The sequence below is a fragment of the Oryzias melastigma genome, linkage group LG8 (genome assembly GCF_002922805.2).
Source record: "Oryzias melastigma strain HK-1 linkage group LG8, ASM292280v2, whole genome shotgun sequence".
NCBI lineage: Eukaryota > Metazoa > Chordata > Actinopteri > Beloniformes > Adrianichthyidae > Oryzias > Oryzias melastigma.
Genome location: NC_050519.1, coordinates 17,238,120 through 17,255,018, shown reverse-complemented (window position 1 = coordinate 17,255,018; position 16,899 = coordinate 17,238,120). Strand labels below are relative to the sequence as shown.

At 38.7% G+C, this 16,899-nt stretch overlaps 1 protein-coding gene across 1 annotated transcript in view; it reads right to left on the bottom strand.

Moving 5' to 3' along the window:
• The window catches only part of llgl1 (LLGL scribble cell polarity complex component 1), a 34,090-nt gene that overhangs the window by 12,511 nt on the left and 4,680 nt on the right, over positions 1 to 16,899 (bottom strand). The window contains exons 3-8 of the mRNA XM_024271621.2: positions 4,495 to 4,576; positions 4,248 to 4,408; positions 4,018 to 4,164; positions 1,414 to 1,576; positions 1,182 to 1,317; positions 629 to 683 (exon numbers count right to left, since the gene is read on the bottom strand). Of these exons, the coding sequence (XP_024127389.1) occupies positions 629 to 683; positions 1,182 to 1,317; positions 1,414 to 1,576; positions 4,018 to 4,164; positions 4,248 to 4,408; positions 4,495 to 4,576 (744 nt within the window). The remainder of the gene's footprint in view (positions 1 to 628; positions 684 to 1,181; positions 1,318 to 1,413; positions 1,577 to 4,017; positions 4,165 to 4,247; positions 4,409 to 4,494; positions 4,577 to 16,899) is intronic.

The following is a 16,899-nucleotide window of genomic DNA, read 5'->3' as shown; positions in this document are numbered from 1 at the left end:
GAAGCAGAGGATTTTATTTGCAGAGTCTTTTCTATTCAAACGGAAAGACTCCGTCGTATCCCGGATATTCGTAAACTTCAACAAATTCTCATTTAAGAGCAGAGGATTATGGGTACAATTTGGAACCAAGTCCATTCAAAGAACTGATAAAAATAGTGTTTTTTTACATGTTCTTGCTGCATTTTCTCATGATGGAAGACATATTAAGAACATTAAGCTTAAAACGACATGTTTGAGTATTTCTTTATTCAAATCCTTGTGAATCAGGAGCAGACGAAAACATGCGGGTTGAAAAAGAGTATTTGTGAGGTAGGTGACGTTTTTGTTGCACTGCTAATGTAAGGTTAGGATTGTGAGGGGCTGGAGAGCTCAGTTTGAGTTGTTGGGAAGTGGGGGCGGGTTTGCCCTGCCCTGAGGTCCCACCCACCACTCAGAAGTGATTTCTAATGAACTACTGCCACTCCACAAAAACCATGTCCAAAAAACAACAGACTTTTTGATTTTGGCTAAAAAAGCGGCATATTCATTAAAAAAAAAAAAAAAAAAAAACTACTGAGATTGATTTTACAAAAGACCAAACGAGGATTGAAGGGATATTTTAAATAAAGTACTAAATTGGGTCACAAACCTCGACTGTGTCGTCCTCCACAGGATCTTTGGGATGGCTTTGCAGGGAAACGGACCTGAAACAGAAAAGCAAAAACTGTGTCTTTGAGTTCTAAACGAGATGCGTTCCAATAAATCAATTCTCACAGATAATCCAAGAAAAAACAGGACAAAAATGCAAATTAAGCTAGATTTAAATTTGTTGTTTAGATTATAAACAACAGTTTGCGTCACATAAAGTCTGGAGTCACAACTCACTTAAAACATTCAGCTTCTTCAAATCTAAACAACAGAGCTTTGTTAAGCAGAATATAATAAAAGCAATAATTGAAGTCAGAAGGTATGAGCACTCCACAATAAAAAGACAGAGCAGGTCTAGTTTAAAAAAGTTTTTTGGGTTAAAAAAAAAACATTTTTTGAGTCAAAATCCAAAAGTATGATCGGATCGTACACAATCCACAGGTTTCTGAGGGTCACTTGGACAGAAAAACAATAATCAGAGCTTCTGCTTTTCAAACAAAAAAGCTGTAGAAACGTGGTTATGCTTGTGTTTGAGCGGTTGGATGGTTTCTCACCGTATGGAATAGTAGAGGACACCGGCTGGTTGTTGTAGACGTTTCCGTTGGTAACGGCCCACACTGAATAGCCCCCATCATTGTGGGAACTGACGAAGAGGTTTCCAGAACGCTCCCAGACCAGGCTCTCCAGCTGCTGCAGGGTGGGTTCACATGCACAGTCATCATTCAGGAGCAGGTCGCAGAGTAATCAGGTCAGTGGTTTCACTCTTCTCTCTTCTAAAGGGAGTACCTGCTTTCCGAGGAACAGCTGGTCGGCGTGACGGGAACTCAGGTCCCAGAGGACCACCAGGCCGCGGCTGTAGCCGATCAGAATCTTGCCCGCCTGCTGAGGGTGTTCCTGAAGAGACTCCACCGGTCCTAATGATTTCCCACATCTGTAATCGTCTGGCAGGCTGAGGGAAAGAGGAAAAAAAAAAGCTGTGTTTTTTTCTGTAGATTCACAGATAGAAACTGCTTAGATCCAATCCAGGAAAAATAGAATGATTTTCAGGTCAAAACAAGGTGAGATAACCGTCTATAAACACAGATGTTTAGGAATTAAGAAGATATCTGACACAGCATCTGTGAGGAGGCAGGGAGGCTGACATTGCTTCTAAACCTAATCTTTACCAGATCTTATTTTGACAAAGAAAAAATAAACCGTCTGAAAGTCGGACAGAGATGCACACATTTCTTCCAAATGCAACAGCAGTAAGTTTAACATCAAATTGGCGAAGAGTTCCTGGAATCAAGAAGCAAGACATTCCTTAGAGACAACAGAGGAATGTGGAGCGGAACACACCCTCAAGATGTCAGAGGATTCCCTCAGCCAACGAGGAGAGGAGCAGACAGACTGCAGAGTGGAGGGTTTTCAGAACTCTGCTGCAGATGAAGCAGAAACCTCTCTGACACACAAACATTGAGGAAGATCCTCTCCGGAAGCACACAGGCAGGGAAAAAAAAAATCCCAACAAAGCATTCCATTGTCTCTGCTTGCTTGGAAGTATTTTTAGGGAATCCAGCATCCTGCTGCAGAGTCCTGGTGATGAGCCTGGACGTGTCTTTGTGGATGTGTGTCCCTGTGCGAGGGCACGCTGGACACTCAACTGAATCACTTCCCGCACCGGAACGGCACATTTTGGCAGGAGGCACAAAGCTCCACTGTGCAGAAACACAGACTCAAACGAGTCTCATCAGGACCATCAATAACACCTCAGTGGACCCCAACGTTCCTAAAGTGAACGAGTTAAGCAGGAGAAGCCAATCTGGAAAGAAACTTCAATTCCCATCATGCAACATTACAAATGTATCCATGAAATCCCATCTAGCGTTCTTTAGGGTTAAAAGGATTACATTTTGTCATAAACGTTTGGATGTTTGGACTATGAGACACTGATTGATGGTTACCAAGCAACAAACTCTATACATTAAACAAACCCCCAAATTAAATATATATACAGTATAGATACCAGGAGCAAAAAAGACCTCCAAAAATCACAGATCCAAAAAACAGACATTTTGGAATTTCGTTTTTAATTACTTACAACTAATTTGTGCTTAGGGATAAGCTAACGAGTGTTTGTCAGTGTTCAATCGAAACTACAATTCATGGAGTTCATCATTTGATCGGTTTTCAAAGCGTTCCTAGCAGTCTTTAATAATGATTTTTTACATTTTTTAGCAAAAAAAAAAAACATTGTTTTTACGGACATAGTTTATGCAGAGTGACAGCAGTTTTGATCAGAAATTCATCTTTGACTAGTGGGCGGGAATATTGGCTTGGAGAAACCACGCCCTGTCCCTGATGCTGAGCGCTTGTGGCCTGCCCATTAGATTTCCTACATAGCATATATGATCTCCTTCAAACAGCAAATTTTTGTCTGCTCTACAGTTTGAATCTATAAATACTCAAAAATCCAATTATGAGCTTAATGTTCTTTATATATGTCCACCATCATTAGAAAAATGGCACAAGAACATGATAAAAACACCTTTTTCCTTTAAATAAAGCTTTGGAAATTACCCAAGAGTAAAAAATCTGACTAATTTTATGAGGATACAACTTAACTTCCCATAGAAAGACTTTAAACTCCTTATATGTAGTCTTTAACAATTGTTTAAAACAAACCTGGAATTCTGTTTCTTCTTTAAATTGTCTTTTATTAACAATTATTCATAGCAATTAAGATGAATTTGTATGAACAAACAAAAATTGGGCAGATTCCCCATTCTTTGTTATTTTACTGAAGTAAAAGATTTAGAGATCAATAAGACTTGATTCATTCATTACTAGTTTTGCTTCCTTAGAGTCATTACCGGAAAAAAAATTGACTTTTTGTTTATCTTTGCTCTGCCATGATGTCTTTTCTTGTTTTTCTGTTTCGAATTTCATTTTCTCTGCTTGCTTAGATCACAACCACACTTCCTGTTGTGCAGTCAAAACTCTCTCCAAAGCAAATTTATCAGTTTATCAATTGATAAACTGCACTGTAGCTTCATGGGGGGCCTTTGGGTTTGCTGGCAGTGAGCAAAAATGTCCCAACATTTGAAGACTCACTCTGGTGAAAATTGTGTTTTTATCATGTTCTTGTGGCATTTTTCTCATGATGGAAGATAAAGAAAATTAAGATTAAAACTTCACTTCTGGGTATTTCTTTATTCAGATTGTAATGGACGAGCCACAAGCTCCAGAACCTGAGCAGGACAGCTCTGGGCCAATGGTCCCGCCCACAACTTAGAGGTCAAACTATGTTTTAAAAATGACAGGTTTTTGGCTAAAAACGACATGATCATAATTAAAAGACACTTTTGAAATAGATCAAAAGATGAGCGGAGTGGGCCATTCTCGCCTCACCTTTGAGTGACATGATCCTGCAGCAGCGTCTGGTTTTCCTTTAACGAGAGGCGGGGCAACTCCAGGACGTAAACGCCACCACCTTCTGTTCCCACGCAGAGCAGGTCACATGACTTTAGCAAGTGGAGGACAGTCACCCGGGTGGCGCTGCGTCACAGACGAGTGGGTGAGCACAACCAGTGGTGATGGACATGCGTATATTAAATAACCAAACAATGACTTATTAGCACCTGCTGCTCTCGATGCCGGGTCTCCCTGGGAGACAGTAGCTGTCCACTTCACGGAGGGAAACCACACCCTCTTTTTTAACCCCTCCCACCTCTCTGGTGACCCCAGCTACAAGTTCCCACAGATGAATTGTGTTGTCATCCAGCAGTGAGAGGAGGCACCCCTGATAACACAACAAGAATGATAAGCATTTATTTAAAAAGAAAAAAGTTTCAGTGCATTATTATACATTTAATAAAGCGTGCTCACCTGACCGGGCAAGAAGAGGATCTGTGTGACTGCGGTGGTGTCTTTGTGAAGTCCTGTGAACTCCACCCCAGGTGCTCCATAGCTTTAAAGATCCCGTTAAAGAAATCCAGAAAACACACATTTAAACAGTTCCTCTTTCCTTCCCTCAAAAGGAATTTAAAAGGGAAATAAAAATAACTTTCAGTTCGTCTTATAATCCTAAACTATAAACTTTAGGTCTGAAAACTGGGAAAATGCCAAACTGTGACAAAACCCTCAGCAATTACCAACAGCAGATGACGCACGTGCTCCAAACCACTGCAGGAGTTGTTTGCAAGTGTGTAATCTTTACACTCCAATAAACAAAACAAAAAAAGAAAAACATTCATTTAATATTTCTGGTGCTTTTTTACTTTTAAAAGCATCAACTCTCAGTGAAAAGTGTGAGCAGCTCTGACAGACTCACTCTGCTTACATAAGGCTGCAGGAATGTGGACTCCTAATGATCCCCTTTTGAACTTTTAACGCAGCACAACATGATAAATATCACCTTTACTTTCACTGTTTTATTAGTACCCTATTCTACTCTGTTTTGCTTACTTGGACAGATCTATTCCCAAAATGTTTTAAAAATTGAGATTTTAAGGTTTTTTTGCCTCTTTATCCACTTTTGACCCTTTATTGTCCTACACAAAACTGGTAAGTAGTTTCCCAAGAAAGTTTCATCTTTTCTCACTTAAAGAAAGAATGTCAAAAATGCTGTGCTAATGAAATCAAACTCCAGCATCCCCTTTACTCCACTCTGTTCACGCCTTCTCATTCACAGCCATTTACACTTGGATCCACTAGAGGTAGGTTGGCATTCCTGGCTGGTGTTACTCTCTCTTCCTTCATTTTATTCTCCATAACAGCACATACCACAAACAGCTGGAGGTGGAAGAGTTTGAGGAACGTTTGAGTCATAAGATGTGAGACTGAAAAAGTGCTAAAAAGCAACGAAATATTTAGTCTTTTAAGATTAGAGAAAATGTATAATTTTTGGGGGGAAATGCTTCTTTTGTTATAGTAATTGAAATAATTGACAAAAAAGAAATATATATATATTTGTTATTGTTAAGGTTCATATTAGGCTGAGTATCTCTAAGCTTTGGCCATTAGCTAAAGATAAAGCTAATGCTAGAGTTACAATAAGAAACAAGCTCCTTCACATCATATGTTTGAATATATGCTGTAAAAATTAAAATAATTTACAGAAAAAAATGTCTTAATCAAAAGACAAAAAAAAATAATAACCACCAAATCTACTCAAAGAATTGTAAAAATAGAAATAAAAAAAGGAGAAATAACACAAATGTGGCCATTTGTGAATCAACCCCAGCAATGTTAGGATGTCCACAAATGCAAATTCCCCCACACACTTTGGCTAAGAAAGCACACAAACCATCAACGGCTAACAAGAATTTACTTGACTCAACACCTCCACTATCTCCAGCTCCTGAGCGTATCTCTGCACTGTCGCAACGACAAGGTCCGACACTCCTGCTAACCCGGGTGACAACGAGAGAACTTGACTCCCAAATCTGAAGGCTTCATTCGTGGTTCTGGAGAGTCAGATGACAGCTGGTAGAGGGATTCCCAAGAGTGATGTCACCCCCTCAACGGGACAGCTGGAGATAAGCTCCCTGTTGATCTAGCACCTCCTCAGAAGTTTGTGTTTGCCTGAATTAAGCTCCCCCCCCATGGGTCAGCTTACTTGTTAGCTTTACAAGTCTTCAGTAGTTAAAGATACACTATGATGAAAACTGTGTTTCAAACTGTGTTTTAAACATTTTTCTGATAATGAAGAATAAAGAATATTAAGCACAAAATTGCATTTCTGAGAATTTATTTAGTCAAATTGTTGTGAAGCTCCCGGCTCTATTCCATTCACTTGTAGGGCTGGATTCACATACATCTTCGTTTTCTTTGTCTGAGCTGACCTCTTGCTTAAAACTGTACGACTGGATAGCTCTGATATTGCTCGCCATTTTTGTTGCACCGCTCATGTTCGATTGGGTTTGTCTGGGGCTTTGGGCATGTGGAAGATGGTTTAAACAGAGAGCTCTCTGCAACAAAGAGTGGAAAGGGGGATGGAGTTTCTACACTAAAACAGTCCCGTCCACAACTCATTGCTAATTTCTTATAAAGTACTGTCACTTTGCAGATACAATGGCCAAATACGGATTTTCTCTACGCCTACATTTAGTCCTCCAAACGGAGAGTTATGGAAATATAGTGGCTATGTCAGAATTACTTCACTACTCTACAACTACAAAAAAAGGACAGTGCAGGACTATCTAGTGATCTGGATTTTAAAAGCAATTCAGACACCATACTGACTAGGGCTGTAACAAGTATCTGGGTGCTCGGGTACTCGCGATTTGCTCCTGAAAATTCGAGTACAAATATTCGTGACGTCCAAGAACGCTGATTTGCGATCTTTATAAATATAGTAGAGTGTAGGAAAATATTATCTGGGGATGATATATTTTTGCTCTGAAATGCAAATTAAATTAGGATTTTAAGTTTACGAACTAAAACAAAGCTGAAAGAGCTGCGGGACCGTCACCAAAAGTAAACATCTTCGTGCAGGTGAGGCTTCCGCTTTTCAAAATAAGACTAGCGAGAGCTTTTTTCCATTCAGAAACTGAAGCTCCATCCACTGACATAACTTCTAAAAACATTACTTTGGTTTAACACTAGAGCTAAAACTTTCTTTTGGTTATGGTAACTATTCAACAGTTAATGCAATTAATGTAACTCCAGCTTATTTTTAAGAGGAAAACCCCAGCCTTTATGGTTTTTTTTTTTTAAATCAGTTTTGTTTATTCTGATCTCCTGTTTTTCATGAAGGTAGAAATGACGGTGATTTAATACAAATACTAAAATGTTCATATATCCAGTAAAAAGACAGACAGAAAGAAACATATTAAAAAGTAAGAATCGTGGTTCGATTCGTGAATTGGTGAACTTGATTCGTGAATCAAATCGCCATCTTAGCAACGACTCACAGTCCTAATACTCACTACTTGTTTTTTTTATTTTTTATTTTATTTTATAAATAGCAAGCATGACATTACAAAGTGAAAATCTCATCAATATGAGCATTTTACATCTATTTATGACTCCACTGTGTTGTGATGAGAAAAATGTTGATAGATTATTTAAAAAAATAACGAAATGCATTGTGGTCTATATTCACCAATGTAGTGAGCATCGATGCACACTAGTTTTTCTTGCAAACAAGAGAAGTTTCTAGAAATTTCTATTTTGGAATTGTAGATTCAGACAGCACTACAAATTTTAATTTAAACTTCTGTGCTTTAGAGCACACCCCTGTGAAGAAAAAACACTTCTCCTCTGCGGGAGAGTGTGATGCAGATAACCCTACTGCCGGAGGGATACAGAACTCAAATTCCCTTAGCTCTATCTTTAAGAAACGATTTTGGACACACCTTTCCCTTCAATTGAAGGGGTAGGGGAAGAATTCGGATTTGGATGAAGTCCAAGAAAATGATAGTTTTCATGATTCTGATGATAAATGGCACAATAATAACAGAAAGACCACTGGGAACGCTTTTACATTAGATCAAAAGGTGATTGCAGTAAAACTTTAATGACAGACAAACCAAAGGTTCAATTAGCCTCATTAGCTTTGACCATTAACAGGGTTTTTTTTTTTAATCAAATGGAGGGGGGGGAGTGGTTCTCGATTATTTGGTTGGAATATCCGACTTCAATGTCAAAGTGACCTAAAACAACCAGGCGCCTCATCAAAGCTCCTCAGATCCACAGATTTCTCAAGAGATTTGAAAGCGTAAGCAACGTGAAAAGGTAGTCTGTACCGCTAACAAGAGAACTTTAAAACAAACAATAAGGCCTATAGTTACACATATCTAATCATATTTTCTCTGTCACTTTAACACACACACAAACTCACACACAAGTGCAATTGCCCAGTGAAGCAGAGGGAGCGTTAGCAGGGATAAAGGGATTTCACGGTCTGAATACAGACAAACAGAAGGCATTGTCCTGCATTCAGACACACTGACAACACACCCTCTAACACACACATCAATGCTGCAGAAGATAGGGATGGACAGGAAGGAAACACTACAGCCAAAAAAATAAAGGCGCCGCCAAACAAAGACAAAATTATGACTCAAAAGTAAACTTTTTCAGTCTCGCTTCTGTGGGTTCTGCTCGTAAAGACTTTACACACTTTTCTTCTTTTCCCCTCCCCAACTTCTTTCCCTGTAAACACACAGCTTCACAACAAACGTCTGCCAAACAAGACAAGCCAAACAACTCCACCCTCGCACTAGAAGAACAATCCCACCTCATTTACATCCAACTGTTCTGGCTCTCCCAGCAGAGGAGCTCATGAAGCACAACACAAAAGAGCTCAATTCCTTCACCTAAAGACATGCATCTCTCCAAAAACATAAAAAACCCCTGCAGTTTTAAATCTTAAGAAAAAGGGCAGTAAAATTTGATACGATCAAAAGATAAATATGTATAGTGACTGAATTATTTAAAAGTATGCTCTGATCGCACCTGTTGCATTACGTCTTTTTTTGACTGAAACCTTTAAGCTCAATCTTCCGTTGCTGATAAATGATTGTGCGTTCCAGGTTTTTTGATGAAGTGGGATCTGAGAAAACAGTCACACCCAATGTGTGCAGTGTTTTAATGCTGCCAGATGTGAGATCACCACATTCTTTGAAAAAGTGCTGCAAGGAACACTTACTAAGAAAACGAGAACCACAATACTCATTCAATATGATTCATAATTGACTAATATCCAACAGGACTGTGACTTTGACAGTCATAGGGCTTCTGTCTACGTCAATGCAACCTTCCAAACAATTTGTTGCCTATCAAGGAAATCAAAATGTAGCCAACCATCCATTTTTTATCCACTCATCCAAGACCAGATCAAGGGGGAAGCAATCTAAGCAAAAATGCCCAAACTTTCCTCCCCATGACCACTTCCTCAAGTTCTTCTGATGGAATCGAGAGGCGTTTCCAGACCAGCCGAGAGACATAGTCTCTCCAGCATATCCTAGGTCTTCCTTTAGTCTCTTCCCTATGAGACCGGCCTGGAACACCTCCCCAGCGAGGTGCCAAGGAGGTATCTGAATCAGATGCCAGAGCCACCCCATGGCCCAACTCAAGTGGAGGAGCAGTGGCTCTAGTCCGAGCTCTCTCCAGGTGACCAAGCTCCTCACTCCATCTCTAAAGCTACATACACATCGGGCTCAGCAATGGGCATTCAAGCAACCACTTCCAATAAAAAGTCTATGTAAATACATGCACGCGTGGATTTCAGGCTTCTGTGTTCAAAACTGTCACTAAAGTGTCACTAAGCAAGCTCTAAATCAGTTTTAGGGTTCTACATTCAAAATGTGCAGCCTTTGAACGCTTGTTAAAAGTTGAACCAGTTGAACTTTAACCAGTCAGGGACTCGGATTTTGTGGTGACGTATGGGTAGCGCCCTTTCTAATTCATGGTGATACCAACCATTTGATCATGAGGGAGAAATTAATTGTGGTTTGTGCTAGGCTGAAATTATGACACCAAGTCTTTCATTTATCGGTATAGAGCTGTGAAAGAGAAAGATTCGAGATTTGCATTGCTTTGACATTTCGCACCTCCAACTGTGAGTACATACGCCAGTATCAGGTAACGACAGTCCAGTGTGAACACTGTAAGCTAAAAGTGCGTTCAAGAACCCATGTTCAGCACGTTCTTCAACATACATCACATGTCCAGTGTGGCCACTTGTATTTAAGACCTTGTTTAGATGAAATTAGAACAATGATCAACTGCTAAATTGAGAGCTTCGCTTTATGACTCAGTAAATGTATGCACTTCAATGTATTAATTAAGAATAAATTGGTCAAAATGATTCAAAAAGACCAGATTAATGCCTTGCTTTCAAAAAAAAAAAAAAATTGTATGGTACTTGCATAAAAATGGATTCCATGTAAAATGCTGTAAATTTCTCACTTTACTGTCATTTAAATCTTAAGAATATAAACTTTCAGAAACACCAGAGTGCTTTAGAGTCACTTATTTTCTGATTGGTCCACCTCCAGTCATGTGATAGAACAGAAGATGGGTAGCCTTGGCAACAGTGCAAAAAGCAACCATTGATAATAGAGTTATGTTTGTCAAAAATGCATTTGAAGTTTATTCATATTAATTTGCTGCTTCCATAATAAGCAGCTAAGCTGTTATAGACAAAGCATCAACAGAGACCTTCAGTCCAACACAAACTCCCAACAGAATGCACTTGTGTGATAGTTTAGTCCTTCAGCATGTTGCTAAAAAATTCACTGTTCAGCAAAGCTGTCGTTTACACTCATCCAAGTCACATTGCACTTCTGATTCACTCAACATTTTGCCTTCATTCGGCTTACAAAAAGTCATCAAGACAACTGATTTGTCTGTTCAAATAACTTTATTCAAAAGCAAACTCGGAGACAACCCTGTGGTCAAGTGTGCGTTTCTGTGTGTTGGGGTCGGATTTACATGTCTCCTCTATCACAAAAAAATGCTACAAGAACATGTTAAAAACACCAAAAACACAATTTTAATTGCAGCGAGTCTTTAAATCCTTTTTGGTATACAATTTTGCTTATATGAAAGCTTTATTGGTATTCAAAGTTTGTAATATTTTGATAAAAATGGGATAAATTGTATCTGTTACAGTATATCACAGTGTTTGATGTGCATCATATTCCCAGACTCTTGCCAATCAACAGTCCTAGTTTAGACCTGTTTTATAACATATGCTCGACAGAAGACCAGCCAACCTTCACTGTACATTAGTGTTATGTTTTCATGTACTGGGGGTGAAGCTGATATGTCCCTGAAAAGCCTCTAAGCTAACAGTGGAGGTGATGCCATAGCCAAACTGGCTTGTTTATGTCAAAGGAGAGGCGCTAATATGCTAACACGCCGCCTTAACCATCACAGCTGATCTTAGAACGCCGCCTCATATTCTCCACATGTTCTGCACTTGGCCACCTCCTTTGAATCTGGATGAATAGGAGAAGAAGCAGCGGCAGCAGCTTAATGAGGGAGTTTTTTTGTGCTGATATGGAGCTATTGCTTTGTGGGATGGGTTAGGCAGGAGGGGAAGCTGTGGCTTTGATGAGCCACTGCAGTCTTCAGGAGTATCAGTGACTAATGTTTACAGGGAAGCAAACATCCGAAGGAAGAAAAGAAACAAAGACAGAGGCATTGAAGAAGAGAAAACTGAAAGCTGCATTTTGGAGAAAATGGTGCAATGACCTCCAAAACAAAGTCTGCCACACCGCCATCTCTTCATTTTTACTAGTTCAATCACACTTTTGGCATTTTTTTTAGAATTTACAGGTAAAACCATATTTATATTTATCTTCAGATATGCATATTTGTCTTTAGTTATTAACTGTAATAAAATCTGGAGCTTTTTAAACCAGATTTAGCCAAATCAGTACTCAGCAGCAAAGGTAATAAATCAAATTTAATAAGCATTACATCTAAAGCATTTAAAAGATTTTTGACATGAACCCAAGCTACAAAAAATCCCAAGTAAATAAATAATGACAACACCAATTCTCTTAGAAACTCACAACTAATTTGATGTTTCATTTAGGCTCATTTTTCTTTTGTGTAAAAACATCTTAGGTTCTTTCTTTCCATCATTAGTCAGCTGCAGACTGCATGGATCATAGTCTAAAAGTGTGGACTTCCCTATAATTTCCCCCCCAAAATACTCAAGCCCTGTGACAGTAAATGGGGCTGACCAAACCATGGTGACAGTAAAACAAGTAATGTCATTAAAATATTCAGAAATTATATATTTATTGAAAAAAAAAACTAAAGAATCTGAAAAGTAGCACATTGTGCACTTCCTCAAAGAAGTTGGTTTCAAAAGTAAGCACTTTCAAATTACCTTGCATAGTATTTCAACAAAAAAAAGGTATGAATAGTCAAATTATTTATATTTATTGCTTAATGTTTTGATTTTATGAGGGCCCAAATTTGTGCATAATCAGGGGGCGGGGCCTTCTGATTTGCAGATGGGAAGTTAGTCTGACCCAGTTGGCCATTTTCCAGACGTTATTGGGACAAGTGAAGTCAATATACACGTTCAGCTTCAGGCCCTTTTTTTAAACCTCAGAGATCTAGTGGTTATACATCTATGCCAACATCCTAATAAATTTACATTAATGTCTAAAAATCCAAATAGCAGCTCTGCACATCAGCTTTTTTGAAAGTCTTCTAGTCTGCAACCACTTCTTATCCTAGGCAACTGCACTGGTCGTCTTGGAAACCATTTCAAAAGCTCTCTTTATTAAGAGTAGACTCCGCAACAAAGCTCTTACTTAGCCAATCTACACAGACGTGCATGCCCAAACACACACACACACAGAAACACACTCACAGAGGGAGGTTAACCAAGGGCAGCGCAACATGCATTCCAGAGCAGGAGACAGGCTCCTCTAGAGCACCCCTCAACCCCCCCACCACACACCCCAACACCACATTGTCCCTTTCCTTCAGTTCAGCTCCAGTTTGTGGTTGAAGCAGAAACTCTCATGGTGAAATATGACTCCATAAAGCACAGAGAAGGAGGAAGGGGTGACGGAGACGCTTGAAGCAGAAGACTGAAGGTGATGAGATCAACAGAACCAGAGCCACCAGTTCAACAAATCAGCACGGTCTTGGGAGTCCAAATGAAACACTGTTGTATTATTACTCTACAAACACACACACTTTAGGGGAGAAAGCCCACTCACAGGTATGCTGCCAACCCTCTTTGAAGTCAAACTCAAGTCTAGAAGTCTGTCGAATTACCAGGGAATGTGAGAAGATACACACCCCCCCAACACACACACACCAACAAACAATAATTGAAACAAGGTTTCAATTAAACCAGACCCTTCTTCCACCATTAATATGTCATCACACTCAAATAATGAAGAAAAATGATTTATAAATAAAACATTTTATGTTTTAACAAGTTCTTGGGATATTTTTCTGATGGTGGGGGACGTTTAAAAAATTAAGTTCAAAATTTGCATTTCTGAGAACTTTATTGAAATCATCGTGAATCAGGAGAAGACAAAAAAATGCAGTTTGAAAAAGCTTGTAGGTGTGACACAGAAAATTATGAATCTAACGATTCATTTTAACAACGATATTTGTTTTGCAGATTCAATTTGCTCTCGATTTTTTTTTCATTTTGGACGTTCTGATTCATTGACCTTAGACTGATCTTGGACATCTTTAGCCAAAACTTCAACCAGAGACCAGAGATAAATACTGGGTAATGAACAGTGCAGGTGAAGTTTTCCAGATTATTTGTTTCTTGCAAGATAATCAAGCGTAAATTTAATACGTTTACAAACAAGTAAAACAGGAATTAATAGAAAATCATTATTCATATTCATTTGCTGCCTCCATAATAAGCAGCCAAGCTGTTATAGACAAAGCATTAACAGAGAACTTCAGTCCAACACAAACTCTCAACAGAATGCACTTGTGTGATAGTTTAGTCCTTCAGCATGTTGCTAAAAAATTCACTGTTCAGCAAAGCTCTATGGCGTAGAATATTTTAATTTTCTTTCTCCATTAACTAATGAAGATGATTTTTGCTTATTACTTTTTCTATTTTTTAATAATAATTCTTTGATAAATACAATCTTCACCAATTGTCCTTTTTTAATGAGAATATTTAGATTTTTAATGCATTAGCAAATGAAGATGATTTAATTATTACTTTTTGTATTATCATAATTCTTTGAAATTCTGCACAAAGTGTCTTTTTTTCAATGACAATATTAGATTATTGTTACTGATTAATATAAATGATTTGTCGTGAATGCTTTGAAACTTGATTACATCAATGATATTAATGATCCTTAATAGCCTGATTTTATTAATATTAGATATTAAGTCCTGAACCAGATATTGATAATTCATGTAGAGAAAATGGTCGAGTCGGGGTGGGATTATACAAGTTCGCTTCCTTCCACTCCCTTTCAAGGGATCTACTTGTGATTCATTAAGTGATATGTTATGTATTATGACCTGATTGCTTGAAATAAACCATTTCATTCATTCATTCATTTTATTTATTTTTTTCCTCATTTGAATTTTGTTTACTCGCTGTGAGACTTTTCTTCACCACAATAAGGGCACATAGGCCGGAATTAGCTCTATATATGCGATTTCACATGTAATTTAGGTCAAATTTAGCTTCATTTAATGCTTTCTTTCCAAAAGCAGTTTTTCAAAGTCCAGACTAAATCTGGGTTTTCTGACATACAGTAACTATTTACAGTACATGCAGCTGTAAAACAAAACTATTCGCCTCCCACTCAATCACACTCCCTTGTCTTCACTGCCTGTTTATCTCCATCTCTCTCCAGTGTGCGAAGCGCCTGGTACCACCAGCCTCCCTCTCCTGAAGTCACGTCTCAAAGAGCCGATTCTCCGGCCTCATTTGTCTGTGCGCGGAGTGCAAACACGGCCCCGCTCTACAGAGACTCACGCGGCCGCTTCCAGCTCAAATTTAGATCTGAACGCTGGCATGCTTGCTGCGATAAATCATGCTACCTGCTCTTCACTGCAGGTCACGCACTCGCGAAAGGAAGCACGCAAGACAAACGTGAAGCATGTGGGGGCAGCCGTCGACCATCGAACGCCTTTAACATCTGCCTGAAATACCACAACGGGCCTCTTTCTCTGCTCCACGCTCAAACCCACCTGTTGGGGTTTAAAAACTGAGAAGTCCTGTTGGTGAAATAACGGTGTGCTAGCTGACCCAGAGATATGACACACATCAACAAGTCTCAAAAGCTGCTAAGAATTTCAGACACCCGGAGCCAAATTATAGTTTTGATGGAGCTCCTCTCCCAAACCAAAGCAACACTTACTCTTTCCCAGCTTCACTTAGCGTTTCAACTGAATCCAGTGCTGCTGCTGCCAGGTTTAGAGGATTTCCAGAGGCTGCATACCAAGAAATGCAGTTATGGTATTTTGACTCTGGGAGAAATTAGTTCCCACTCAACAGCATTTAATCATGCTGTAATGGTCTTTTGTTTTTCAGGTTTGCTGTGAAACCATAGGACAACGCGATACCGTCAGAGATGGTTAAAATCCTCTTTTCTATACTATTTCTAGAAAAAAAGTGACAAACAGTGAAGAGACACCTGAGTAAAACCATAAAATAAATATGGCTTTTGGAAGAAATGCCAATTATTCCACAGGACTTAAGTTACCAAGTTGTAGACTAGGGTGGGACAACTACAGCCCGGGGGCCATATGCAGCCCATTTAAATATTTATATTGGCTGGAATAAATGACACTGATTACATGTATTTTTGCTTTATTTTCTTGGTAGTTCGGGTGTCTCCCCACAACTTGAGCACTACAAATATATTAACAGTTTTTCTGGTGCAGAAAGTTATTCTGCAGTCATGTAGTGTTTGAAGATTTGTTGTTTTACCAATATTGTGATTTTCAAGTCGGAAAGTAATTTTTCCGATTATTCCAATACCACATGAACGCAGCATTTCCCTGAGTTTGACTTTTTCCCTGAAGGGCATCAATCCATTTTTGAAAATGGGAATAAAAGGGGAACAAAAACCACAGTTTTTAAATAAAAACACCAAAATGTTCTGATCTAAATTCATTTTCAATCAAGTTTAAAACAGGTTTTTGTAAAGATCAAGTGTTAGTTCTTTCTTTTTCAAGGTGAACTACCAAAACACGCAGTAAATCTGCTCCTGGTCTGGCCCTTTTTGAACTTTGTGTCCATTGAGTAAGAAAGTTTACCTATCCCTGTTATAGACCCACTCTAAACAGCTTTAGATCAATTTTAAAGTGTTTCCATTGTTTTATTTAATTATGACGATGAAGTTTTTAGAGAACATTTAAAAAGAAACTGTTGTTTTCTTGGACATTTTCAGTTAGAAATTTGAAAAAAAATGCAAGTTTTTCTACATCCTCGTTCCTGAGAGCTCTCTGTTTACATGCTCTACTGCTAGCTTTCAAGCGGCCCCCTTGTAGCTTCAACGTCACATCTACAAGCTTTTTCCACCAGCATTTTTTTTTATCTGATTAACAATTTGAATAAAGAAATACTCAGAAATGCTATTTTAACATAATTTTCTTCTCCACCATGAAAAAAAACACCAAAAGAAGATGTTAAAAACACTGTTTTCAGTGGAAAATAAGGACTAAAAAGGGCAAACTTTTGCAGTTTGATGCTCCAGCACACATTTTATAACCAACTCTTCCATCAACGCAACTAATCAAGCTTTCCTCCATGTTCATAACACAATATGAGGCAACCTCAGAGTCAACGACAGCTGCTACAACTCA